The sequence below is a fragment of the Tachysurus vachellii genome, chromosome 3 (genome assembly GCF_030014155.1).
Source record: "Tachysurus vachellii isolate PV-2020 chromosome 3, HZAU_Pvac_v1, whole genome shotgun sequence".
Classification (NCBI taxonomy): domain Eukaryota; kingdom Metazoa; phylum Chordata; class Actinopteri; order Siluriformes; family Bagridae; genus Tachysurus; species Tachysurus vachellii.
Window position 1 is genome coordinate 25,908,625 of NC_083462.1, and position 13,525 is coordinate 25,922,149.

At 38.2% G+C, this 13,525-nt stretch overlaps 1 protein-coding gene across 1 annotated transcript; it reads right to left on the reverse strand.

Moving 5' to 3' along the window:
- Nucleotides 1–1,786: 1,786 nt before the first annotated feature.
- LOC132843278 (bromo adjacent homology domain-containing 1 protein) lies at nucleotides 1,787–13,187 on the reverse strand. Its single transcript, XM_060866474.1, has 7 exons — nucleotides 13,033–13,187; nucleotides 6,740–8,440; nucleotides 5,750–6,099; nucleotides 5,510–5,669; nucleotides 4,763–4,842; nucleotides 3,795–3,886; nucleotides 1,787–3,648 (listed from the first exon to the last, which is right to left on the reverse strand). The coding sequence occupies exons 2-7, from the start codon at nucleotides 8,418–8,420 to the stop codon at nucleotides 3,462–3,464; spliced, it is 2,550 nt and encodes an 849-aa protein (XP_060722457.1). The 5' UTR covers nucleotides 8,421–8,440; nucleotides 13,033–13,187; the 3' UTR covers nucleotides 1,787–3,461.
- Nucleotides 13,188–13,525: the final 338 nt, after the last annotated feature.

The following is a 13,525-nucleotide window of genomic DNA, read 5'->3' on the forward strand; positions in this document are numbered from 1 at the left end:
CCTATTTGGTTGTTATCATATTCAATTTAGAATCCACAGCAAAACCTTTTTTTAAATCGGTTAAAACAATATAAGTAATTTAATTTAAATAGATTCCTCAAAAATAGTCCCAAAAATATATTGCATATTCTACCTTTAGAAATAGCCTTAATAAAATATCTTGTTTGCAGGAGAAATTGAAAAACTGAGATTTTTTTTTTTTTTTTTTTTTAACGAACATGGGATCAAAAAACATCATTTCATTTTCACCACAATATTAATATTATATATATTTTTGTTTTATAGAAGACCTGCTTATCAAGGAATAATTGCAGCAAAATCTGTGCCAATGATACAATGGAATAAAACAGCTTCTGGGTATTTCGCATACATTAAACATACATATATATATATATATATATATATATATATAAAATGCTGAAAAGCCATCTAAGCTACCTTACTGAAGAAATTCTGATCCCATTGTACAACAGTTTAACATGTCAATAATTCATATGAGCATGGATATGGCATTAAAAACGCAAATGATATGCATTCCTAATCTTAAGCATCTCAAACACTGAAAACTACTTCAAATCAACTAGCGTTAGCTAATCTAAAAAGTGCTAAGTATTACTCATTGTTGTTCAAAAGCTTAGAGGTCACTACTGTAACATATAATGAGAGCTTCATCTCTAAGCACATAGGCCCTGATTCAACCACAACAATTAATACGATTCACATAGTTATTAGATTTCAGATTTAGGTGCCAATAAAGGACACACAAAGGATAGTGGAGTGCAGTGATTTCAAAACATTTTTTAAAAATTCAGGGTTTAGTCTAAGGCGCAAACTGAACCAAAGGACAGAGCTGTAGTCCTCCAGACATGCCGTGTGCTTTAGTTTAGATGTTTTCACCGACATAGAAAGAGGGAAAATAAAAGCTTAATGTGATGCACAAAAGGTTTTAAACTATTTATTTATATATCTAATATTTTTAGCACTGACCATGTCCGGTGAATCGTTTCTGTCACCATGAATCTGATCAAAGAATGAACGCATTTTCAGCCTTATACACTTTGCAGTAGGCTTGTGCGATCTAATGACTACAATACTCCCTACAATACACAATAATACATGGTCACGATATCCAGACAGTACACTTTTGCATAGGAGCTCCACAAGAAAGAAAACTGGAGCATGCTAGTGTTAGATAGTAAAAAGCTCATATTTAGGTACACTGCATTGTGGGTAGTTTTGGGTGGGGTTTAGGGCTGTGAGTGTGTGAGGCACAACAAGATGGAGCGACTTTGTAAGTCTGCATATTTGTCTTTTGTTCATTTGTGTGTTTGTGTTTTGTGTCTGGAATATTGCTACGCTCTCTCCTGAACCATAACTGTAAGAGAAATACCCCAAAATAACGAAATTACCCCAGAGAGGCAGAAGGTTAATGTACTCCAGCCCTGAAGCTCTAGAGAACAGATGTTCCGGTGAGTTTTCTCCCCAGTAAAATGAGATCTGAGACAATCGACATGTGAATCTGTAATGATTTGCACCCCTGTTCCTTAACATTAGTCAAATATGTATTTAACATCAGTTGAACGTATTAATCAGGGATGCTTTATTAGAATAGTTATCATTTTTTTTTTCTGTTGAACACTGAACAGCATTCAAATTGAAAATGCCAAATAAACATTAGACATCTGAATTGTAGAAGAATTATATCCAGATGTGCTGTTTGGGCTTTATATATATATATATATATATATATATATATATATATATATATATATATATATATATATATATATATATATATATATAGTGCATTACTGTAGAATCACTTAAAAATCCACCTGAGTTTTTTCGAGATTGCTGTAGTTTCCATTTGCTGGATATATTATTACGTCTCTCCTATTTTCCGTTAACCGGAAATGATGAAAATGTACGTTTTTCTGTCTATTCTGTGAGTTCTATGTTAAAATAGAAAATTGCGATCAGGGATAAATCAGTATCGCACAAGCCTACCCCTTAGCCGATGTTTCTTTAACCGTTTGGTTTGTTTAATTATGTGTAGTGAGGGCAAACCAAAACAAAATCACAAGTGAAACCAACAAGATCCATTTCCCTCTGATCCATACAGCAAATTTTTAACAGGTGTAAAAGAACCTTTGAATTAAATTCTTTATGTATATACTTAACATAGAACTACCAAAATAGTAGAAGTTCCGTGTTGTTTGAAGTAGCTAATTCTTTATTTTGTTGTTCTGATATCTAATTATAAAGTTTTTTAAAGACGTCGTTCCAGGGCTTTTCCTTGCTGACTAAATGTTGTCAGCAGTGTTGACAAAATCAGAAAGAAAAACCTAACTGTAAATTAAAATAATCGCAGAGAAAGAAAGAAAGAAAAATCATGCAATGGATTAGTGCAATTAAGCTAGTGTGACTAGAAGCAAGGGACAATAAATTTGTTACGAGTGTTAAGTGTCTCCTCTCGGTACATGATAAAGATATATTTTACTTGAAAAACAAGTGTCAGCTTCTCCAAACTCTGGAATTATAGGGCACAGATCCTGGGGGCTTAGTTAGTGAGAACAGAGATTAGCACTGAGCTGACCTTTGGTTTTAGTACAGAAGGTACTTTTTTTTTTTAGAGGTTTCGGTCAAAACTAGCTGCCAACCGAGTGACCTGCATAAAGCAAGACATGAGAAGAACGAAAAAGACAAACATTACAAAGTGACCTGAATGCAATGAAGCAAAACGTGAGAACAAAAAGCCAAGCCTCGACTCTTCACTGGTCACTGAGTCATTTGAACGTTCGATGGTATGGGTATGGGTTCGATGGTACAGTTTGAGTCCCACAGGAACAGAAAGCATTTGCTCCCACACAAACAATAACATCTGTCTACTTTGTCTGTCTATTTTTTTTTTTTTTTATCCAAACAGCCAGACTTTCCTATACAAGAGCACTAGATTATCTTAAGGACTTTCAGCCTACAATTTAAGCGACACTTGTAGGAAATTGTATTTGATTACACTCTGAATCTAAACTGGCATCTTCAACTAAATTCCCCTGCCAGTGTCATAGTCCAGTGTACAAGACAAATCACCAAAGGGAAATATAAAGCCTCTTCCAGTATTAAACGGAAGGGTGAATAAAAACTACATTTCTACTGAGAATTTAAAAAGCGTCTCATCAAGAATTTAATAAAGCTGTCATTTCCGTTCTTCTGCAGCGCTCACTTTAGATGCTGCCACTCTGGGAATGTGGAGACAGTTTAAAAATAATCTTGTCCAACAGCCCCAGACCTCCCTGAGGTCTACCCTCCTGAGCGAATAATAAGAAAAACAGATCGTTTATGTTTTCAACAGTAAATCAGAACAAAAAGGCCAGTAGGTTGCACAGGGATCTTTTTAGTACAAAGGCTTTCCACTATTAGTGAGGTGCAGGTGTGTGTGCGCTGCACGCAGGCTTGCACTCTTACTGCAGGTTCTTCAGTATGCGGCCGTAGCGGAAGTCGTAGACATGGCGGCATAGGTAAACCAGTTCGGGATCAACGTCATCGGGCACAAGACGGTGATTGGGGACAGCACTGTCAGAGGGCCGGGGCACCATGGGCACGCTGTGGGAAACCCCCTCTGAGCGGCGCTTTACCAAGGCACAAAATCTACAACAAGACAGAAGATCTAGAGATAACTCTCTAAAATTGTTAAAAACTATACTTTCAAGGTCCTAAATGAGATCCTTTAACAAAAGACCTGCAATTAGCACATTCAATGAAGACGTACCCAATAAAATATTAAAAGATCTTACCTACAGTACTGTGCTAAAGGTAAAACATAGCATCTGTCCTCGATACAGGCCACGCTGTTTTCATCTTGATGTCGAGAGGCGAATATTTCATTCTGGAACCAGCCATTGCAGTGACAAAAGTTAAAATGTGGCCAAGACATGGAGCTCTTCCAAAACATATATTTTTTTGTGCTTAACTGAAACCTTTTGATTTACAGTTGAATTGAAGCACAAGACTTTCACAATTTGTAGACATGTTAAAACTTAAATGTTATGTTTAAAGATTTAGCAAGAGATAATACGTCATACAGCAGATTCTGTCTTAGGAAAAGGTGCTTGCACACCAACAAGACATTTAACGTGCTGGGTTTTGTAGATGTCTCATCTTACAAGTAACAGAATTTGCTGAATAATGTCAATTTTAGTGAAAACCATAAAATTGGTTCTGTTCAAAATCTTGGATTTCTCCCATGTGGAACGTTATAATAATAGCCTCTAGTAAACTGTTAGCTCATTCTTTGCCTTATTATCTGGAATCAGCTTTTGGATCTCCTCAGCATTAATATTTAACCACATTCGTCCTGGAAATATCTGCTCTAACTTCAGATAGCAGCCAAATACTGACTTCTTCATATCAGCTGTGTAAACTCAGGGGGTGATTACAAAACACAACTTCTTGCTTTCGGTCAATTGCAAATCATTTTCTGTTGCTTTTGCCTTATGTACTTTCTTGTTTTGTGACAAACCCACATTTCATTTTAACTAAGTGAAAGTTTTTGCCATTAGTTTAAAAAAAAAACAACAAAACACTTTAATATTGGATGTTTGCTTTTGTCATAATTTTTGTTTTTCATACACAGTCAAAAATGGTGGAAATGGGCACTTTTTAAAGCTTTTAATGACAATTTTTTAGATTATTTTATTTTTTAAATTATTTCAAAACAACTGCATGGAGGACGTTAGTAAGCCGCCCATCAGAGCTGTCTCACCTCACAGTGCATGCTGGGATCTCTGCCTCCCTGTGTGTGTTCTGGTCGATAGTACCAGAACAGGCTCATCATCAGCTCTCCTGGAAAAGGTAAGCAGCAGCAAAATCTTGAGCAACATTCATAAAAAAAATGCATTCAAATATGTTGAATTAAGACATTTTGATCATTTAGACACGAACAACAATACAAATACTGAGACAAAGACGTATTCTCTTTAACAAAAAAAATCTGCCTATGGTATTTCACTTATAGTGTCACTTGCTATAAATAAACATTTGTACTTGCCAGAGATGCAATCAGTATTGATCAGTAATGACATTTAACAATATGTTAGAAACCTCAAAACACAACCACACATGAAAGCGCACACACACAGACTCCAGATGCATTAAGGTGCCTAAATCAGTAGCCTCCCACTACTGTATAAGGTGTACATGAATCACAGCAATCTTCTTTTACACTTAAGCTGATAATTGCTATGACTTGCACCTTGCAGTACACTTCTAATCTTTTAGTAGCCTTCTATGGACTCAAATAAATAAATAAATAAATAAATAAATAAATAAATAAATAAAACAACCACAGCTACACAGGAACACGCTAGCCAATGTCATTTTTTTAATTTCTTATATAAAATACAGCAGAACAAAGCTACATTATGTTATTGGCAGTTCATACACCACAAAGTTACTAAACTACTGTTTAATTAAATGGGAGCGCTGATAATCATAGTAAACCTTCTCTCACCTGTCTTAGGGTCATCCCACAAAGCTGATATCTTAGCCACATAGGGTAAGGATTTCTTTCGTGGTCCAGAGCGCAACAGCACTGTGTCTCTGATTCGGATCACCTCTCCATCTCGCTGTACTCCTTCATAACACTGTCGCAGTACTGTCATGTCCTCACCCTGTGACACAATGCATTTAATTTATTTTTTGGGGAATGCTCTTGAAAAATCCACATTAATCACCAGGGTAACAAACTCACCGCAATAAAGACTTCTTTTTCTGTGGGTTCTCCAAAAGGACGCCAGCCATTTGTGGTACGGTGGCGTTGTACTTTTTTCTGCTGTTTGGCACTTGCTGGGCAGGGCACTGGCTGTTTCTGAGACAGTTTTGTAGGTCTTGCACCAATAGAGCCATTTGATGGTTTGGTGCTTTGAGGGCATTCTCTTGGTCCTCTGACCTCTTTCTGTCTGTTGTCTGCAAGAGTGGACAGAAGACGTGGCAGAACCGTGGTGGATGGGCTTAACCTAGGCAACGGGCATCCAGAAAGAGGCAGGGCTGGTGGAACAAGCAAAGATGAACCCTGGTCCCCTTGGGTTGAAGAGCAGCCTTCTGCACAAGTACAATACATTGTATAGATGACTGACACATTATCCATAATGATTCAAAAAGATCAAAGCTACTTTTATAAGAAATTTCTGGCATCTGTCAGAAAACCTATTAGTATGCATTACATATTAAGTCATGTTTTATATGCATGGATATGCATCTTTCAATCACACGTCATTCTCTCTGAAATTAACGGCAACGGGTTACCAAAAGATCCACGTGAATGCAGATTGTTAAGTACTGCTTAACAGTAGACTGAAAAAAAAATGGTTCTTTGTATGGGTTCATTAAAAGGGGCTACGCCAGAAAACTTTTCCAAATTGCAAATGTTGCATGGTTTTAATTAAAAATGATAAATGGTTTACAAGAGGTATAAACTAAAAAAAAAAAAAAAACACTTTAGGAAGCTAAATGGAGCTTCCCTAAGCCAAATTAAATTGTCATAGAAAATTATTCCACAAATGATTCAGAAGTTTTAAAAATATACCACAAATCCTTACAACAACCTTCGTACTGCCAGAAGAGACTGCATTCTTTTTATAAGTATGCCCCTTGGGATCATGCCAAAGAACCCCCAAATGATTCTACCACAGTGTCAAAATATGACAGATATTTTTTTGACAGTTCCCTTATTACATTTTACCTGTTTTGATTTGATGGCTACAGTTGGAGCAGCCTGTGGCATAAGAACACGCCCTGCTGGTGACAGGCTGCATAGCGCTGAAAGTGTAGCTGCCAACTCTACAGCCCTCGCTGCAGCATGGAGAGCGAACGGGACTACAGAAGGCAGGGTGTGAGATTCCTGAGGCGTGGGAGACAGAGGAGGACAGCAGCTTTGATGCAGGGACCCTGCTGGGACACATGGAGCTATGTGCACAAGGTAGTGGCTGCGTACTTAGACAAACTGAACGAGGCCCGTGATTTGCAAAGTGAACATAGTAACTAGAGTAGCATGGGTCTGCACATAGGCATGGGTGGGCACTGAGGGTGAGCGCTGGGTGGGCCAGTGAAGACGGGGCAACCAGGCATTTGTGCTTCACTGAGGCCACAGGGTGCTCGTCTGTCTCACTACAGGCCTTCTGGCTCAGGTACAATGCCAACCTGTGACAGTATTCCACTGAGCCTTCTTCAGAACAGCAGTAACAAGAACCAAGCTCAGTTTCCACCTGCTCTTCTTTTACCACATTAATGGGATATCCCATCATGCCATGAGAATAATACCCTGATTTGGCTAAGCAGTGACAGTCAGAAGGTCCTTCCCACTTCACTTTAGACTCACTCCCCTTGGTCTTACATGCTGCACCACCACCCTGAGGTAAAGCCTGTTTGAGTCCTTGCTTTTTGGGCTGTTGCACGCGGGATGTACAGCATGTGGTCTGCTTCCCTGTAGTGCAAACACCTTTACTGTCCGTTTTCACTCGCTGCTTACTTCCAGTAGTGGAGCTTGTGAGCTTCAGCAGAGCGGCAGCATTGAGTCCGGCAAGGCGTCTAGGAGTAGGAGTGTACAGATCTAGATTTAGATCGTTCATGTCTTTTTTCTCTGACTTGCGCTTCTTAGCCTTTTTACGGTTTTGGCACGTTTCAGTCTTGAGGGATTGAGCAGCAGTTTTTGACAGGGAGCAAATTTTTGCATCATCTGTTTCATTAAAAACAAGTGCTGTCTCATGGTGCTGTTTCTTAGGGAGTTTGCTTAGTGGTACATCTGTTTTCTCCAGCAGCAGGCTGTTGACTGCTTCGGCATTAAGAGCTGCAAGCCGGCGTTTACGGGGCTCTTGAGCAAGAATTGTATTAGTACTTGCTTCATTTTTAGTTTTAGATTGGGTACATAAAGTTTTATTGGCATTTGGGTTGTTTTTTCTTCTCTTTTTTTGCCGACCTCTTTTTGAAATTGCATTTGACTCTTCCTCCTTTAATTCACTGTCCTGTTCAAAGGCATTCTCCTCCAGGCGGGTAAGCAGGACCTGGCAACTTAAGGCCTCGTCTTTTGATTGGTTACTTCTTCGTCGTAGTGGGTAAAGCTTCCTATTCCGCTCTTCCCTCAATTTCTTGGACACTTTTGCCTTTACTTTTTTGTCCACAACCTTCAGAGTCCTGCTCTTTTTTAACTTGGCTTCTGTCTTACCTCCGTCATGGAGGCATCCTTCCATGGGCTGTCGTTTCTTTTGCTTGTCTCTACTGGCTGTGTGCTTTAGTGATTTGGCCTCCTTCAAACAATGCCCAGGCCAAGCTCTACCCATGGTTTTACCATGGGGACAACCATCTACATGGTTACAGCCCTTGCCACAGCCCTGGCTGAGGGAGACTTTTTTCTGAGCTTGGCTCATCACATGCTTTCGAAGAGAATCTAGATGGGTCAGAAACATAAAGATTTATTTAAAAAATATATCAAGCTGTAACAGGCCACTTAAAGTATTCAGGGTTTTGCCAATTGTGCCTAGAAATATGTTCACACTAGAGGTGTGTATTTGACTGGGATCACTCAGGACTTATGTAGACTCATGCAGCCACTCAGATAGGAAAGATGTGGAACAATGAAAGGTCACACTGAGTAGCTTTGGTGCTGGATGAGCTGGGTTAACTGAGTAGCACAATGTAATATCTTTTTCGTTTTTATTCATTTACAGACACTGCATTTTCTTAGGAAGGGTGTATTTAAAATGATATATTTGTTTAGATTTGGGGGAAAAACAGCCAACTAAGTCACTAAAATATTGCAGGCAGGGATAGGGATGTGAATAGGACAAGCAGGTCAAAAGTGTTTGTGGACTAGTGAGTGGGCCTAAGTACGATAAAAAAAAAAAATAAAAAAAAAACAAGCACCGCTAGTTCACACAAAGGAACTATTGTGCCAGAGTGAATATCGTAATGTTCTCATTTGATTATGATAACAAACAAACTTAACTTAACTCATTCACACTCATTTTATTTATATAGCATCTGTGTAAGAATTAAGTAAATTAAGTCAAATATATTAAGATGAAAGCAAAGGATAAGAATTATATGCCAAGGAGATTGCTTCTTTTTCTCGCAGTTCACTTCAACAGCAACATGCCTGACCCAGCTTAGTGATTAAGGCTCTGGGTTGTTGATTTGAAGGTCAGGGTTCAAGCCTCAACACTGACAAACTGCAGTTGGGCAACTGAGCAAAGCCCTTAACCCTGGCTGCTGCAGGGCACTGTATTATTCCTGCCCCTGCCATCCGACCTCATCGTCCCCAGTTCGGGTATGTAAAGAAAGAATTCCACTGTGCTGTAATGTGGCGATAATAAAAGCTTCTATGCCCCAATTTCATTCTTTAAAAATGAAACAAAACTAACCAAACAAAATCAATCATGGAACAGTTATAAATATTAAAACTCATTAAAGTCATTAAAAAGCTGGTAAAAACATCAAATGCTTCTTAATCACAGGTTTATTTTGGTCATACGAAAAAGCCTAATGATAATGGTACTGATATATTATAGCTTGTTGAAATTATTCACCATTTAAAGCAATTTTCCTAAAATTCTATTTCTAAATACATCTGCTAAATACTACATTTAGACAGTTAGTTTGCTCATCCCACTGCACATTTGGATGGTTTGTAACCATTCAGGCTTTACTCTGCTCTTTATATAAACCAAGGCCAGACTGTTTTCATAGCATTTCATAGGCGTTCCCTATTCAAAGGAATAATTGTGGCACCCTTGGACTGCAGGCAGTTACTCCAGCAAGTAGCTGACTGGATAATAATAAATGATAGATGCTTAAATGTGTGTGTTGTTCAGCAGTGTTGTCTGACAGCAGCGCAAATCTCAACTTTCTGCACAAGACATACTGTATACACTCAGCGGACAAAAGACATATTGAAGTTCAAATGAAAGAAGGCAGCAGTGCATTAAAACGTAAAACCAGATCAATTCACTTAGTAGCAATATAGATGCAGCAGACAGTCACTTTGTGTGTCAGAAACAGAAAAGCTTATTGAACACATTTCTGGGGTTTCCAGATAATTGTGCTCTCGAGTGACATTGATCTACTTCCCCAAAACATCTAATTTACTGGTTGGTCTGCAATTCATCAACATATAAAACTACAGGATCGAGTTTAATATAAGCAGAAAATATAAATGTTAAACATTAAAACCGCATGAGATTTTGTTTCAAATTTTATGAGTTTATAAACATTTACGCTCAAATCTCTGCCGTTTAGCAGTCATCCTTATCCGGAGTGACTTAAAATTTATTTCAATTTATACAGCTGAGGGTTAAGGGCCTTGCTCAGGGGCCCAGCAGTGGCAGCTTGGTGGACCTGGGATTCGAACAGTCAGCCAGCACCTTAACCACTGAGCTACTACATCCCTAAGTAAGCCACTTGACTGTTAAACATGAGAACATGATTAAGAGGAAAATTAATGACATCAACCATAGAGAAATCCCACTCGTACAGTGTTATTGCTTTGCTAAATCTGTTTTATTACATGGACATTAGAAGAGCAACAATGCAGGATTTTGTATTTTGTGAGCTGTTTTCTGATCCCACTGAAGCTTTGAATTGGCCTCATCATTAAGCTTGATTTAAAGCATGAGTTTCAAATGAACCTGTGTTGACTGTTTTATGTCATTAGACACCTTGATAAGGTTCTTTAAAATATTATAAGTTATGAAGGAGAAGCAGTGTGTGCTCTTTGCCACGGATTGTATGCGCTATATTGTGTTCGCTCTAAATGGTAGTTGCTGCACAAGTCACTAAATATTTGCATAAAGTTAAACCTTTCTCAACATTGTCATATCACTGGACACAAGGACATCCAGTCAACAACAATGGTCGCTGTCACTTATATCACCAGCTCTCATTGAAGAATGAATGATCTCGGGTCACTGCACGTTGCTGTACATGTGAACGTTTCATAAGAATGCACTACTCTGATATTCAGGTCACGTCATAACAGGTAGAGGTTTTCAGCAGAAGAAGTAAATAAACATCAAATTCTCTTCTGTACATAAATTGAAAAGGTATTCATTTTATATTTATCACCAAAAAGACCAAGAAAAAAAGACCAGTGGCAGGAAACTACATAACTAAATAACAAACTAGTAATTAATGTATAGTAATATATATATATATATATATATATATATATATATATATATATATATATATATATATATATATAGTATAAAGTATTAAAATATAATAGATACATTACATAGAAATGTTGAAATAATAATAAAAAATAATTCATTCAGATCCAAGTTAGATCTAAACCTCAAGGTCCTACAATAATAATAATAATAATAATAATAATAATAATAATAATAGTAAATAGTAAAATTATGTAATTACAAAGGCTCCATCAAAAACTCACTATTGCCACACAATCTCATACAAAGCTAAACTGTACCTTTCCACATTATTGTGGTGGTATGGTTATCTTCTGTACCATTACATGAATCTTTCACCTGTAAACATGGATGTAGTGTACCTTTAAAAAAATTAACAGGGACATAGAAGGGACAAATAAATCACTCCCTCCTTCAATTCTATGTTTTAGTTATGTGACTGGCTAAAGAAGAAAAAAATCAAAGTTCAGAATGGACAATTCTGACAATGGACAAGTCCTCAAACCAGGATACTGAATCAATGTTGTAAAGAAAAGTGAGACAAAATTGTTGAAGGGAATTCTGCATGTCCACTTTCTAACAACCGTTGTTTATTTTGCCGTTCGAGGTGTTTAGTTTGTTTACAGAAGTTTGTGAGAACCATTCGACTGATATTCAAACCCGGACGAATGAAAAAAAATCCAGAATTAAACTTAGGCATGCTTTCTGTTCCCCGTCCCATGTGTGCAATTAAAGCTTTAAAGGTACGCTAGAAAAAACTTTTCTATAAAAATAATTGGAACTAAATACAAAAAGTAGAGGACGTGTACAATGAAAAGTGACGAGAAAGAGTCCAGACAAAGAAATATATAGTTCAGTTTATGTTTAGTTTCAGGTTTTGCAGCCCTGATATTTGCTCCTCGGCTGTTCTTATAGTGACACAGAAGCTTTAGAGACAATAGACTGTTTTTTTCTATTTAAAAGAAGAATGATGCAGCACAAATCAGTTACTAAATCTGTTCTGTATTTAACTATAAAAGTACTTTGAGAAGTAGTGTGAACAGATAACTAGCTGCTATTACTATTTAAACTATCAGTTTAAGGTTAAAAACAGGTTGCATGTAAACTCCTTCATGCACTTACCAGATTATGGGCTGCAAAAATGCCCTTAAATTGCAACGTGTCTGATTTTCTCAAACATTTTTTAAATAATTTTTCATCCAGAAGCTCTGAGGTCACTGTGTTATAATCCTAACATCATTAGATCAATAAGAGCAGCTCTATTGCACCTGACCCGTGCAAGCTCGTGCTCTCCGTTAATGAGGCCGAACGCACGCGCACCCGCCCGCGAGCTTCCGACAAAACTGAACGCTCGTGAACTTCGGAGCGACAAAAACCCGAAGTCCACACAGTTTTTTTTTCTATCGTCTTTTTTCCCCAATCCTGCCCGAGCGTCCTTAAATTAAAAAAATCATGCGTTAAAATGTTTACAACTAAAAGTTAAGTGCCAAACGGGTGAGGACGACGTTTTGCTGCGCGCGCACGCGCGCTGACACGGTTTCGCTTGACGTCAGCCTCCATCAGGAGGAGAAATAAATGAACGCCCGCGATGTTCGTCGGTGCAACAGAAGCTCAAAGAACACTTCGAGGTGGACCACGAAGAAATATTTGCACGCCTTAAACCGAGTGCAGCTTCGCCTATCGTATCGTAGGAAGCACAATAACAGCAGCACGCAGACAAAATCCGCCCCGAACAGAAAACCACACGTCCCGAGCAGGGTCTCGCGCACACTTCACGAAAAAGATGTCTGTCGTTTCAAATCGAGTTTTCGAAAATAGAAAGCACCGTACTTACAGTTAAAGCTACAATCCTGCTGAACGTCGAAGGAGGTGTTCTTTTTCTTATGAGTCACGTTTAAAAGGCCAAGCAGAGGGCTGATGTGTGGTGCGGACGCTATAGCTGACTGCTCGCTTGTTCTCTTCCTGCTTCGGCACGAGCTAAAGCTGCTCTCAACTTCAGCCGCACCAATGACAGCGGAGGCACGCGCAGCCTGACACTCTCACCGTCCAATCAGGAGCGGCGCCAGCTGTTGTTTCCAAGCTATAACTATTTGTAAATAATGCAGAACATAGAAGCTAAGTTTAGCTGTTCATCCTGGGGACGGTTCGATCCAAATGATCACAGATCCACTTTCCGGTCTTTAAGCACTCACAAGAAAAGACAAGAAAAAAAAATACTTCACGCAGGACTGTAGTCTTCAAAATAACTTAAAATTTTAAATGTAAATTTTTATTCATAATTGTGTGTGTGTGTGTGTGTGTGTGTGTGTGTGCACTGGTTTAATCTG

Coding starts and splice junctions, on each gene's coding strand:
- LOC132843278 (XM_060866474.1), bottom strand. CDS start 8,420: ATGAGCCAAGCTCAGAAAAAAGTCTCCCTCAGCCAGGGCTGTGGCAAG. Junction 6,100..6,739: donor TAGCCATCAAATCAAAACAG/GTAAAATGTAAT, acceptor GTACTTGTGCAG/AAGGCTGCTCTTCAACCCAA. Junction 3,649..3,794: donor CCTTTAGCACAGTACTGTAG/GTAAGATCTTTT, acceptor GTCTTGTTGTAG/ATTTTGTGCCTTGGTAAAGC.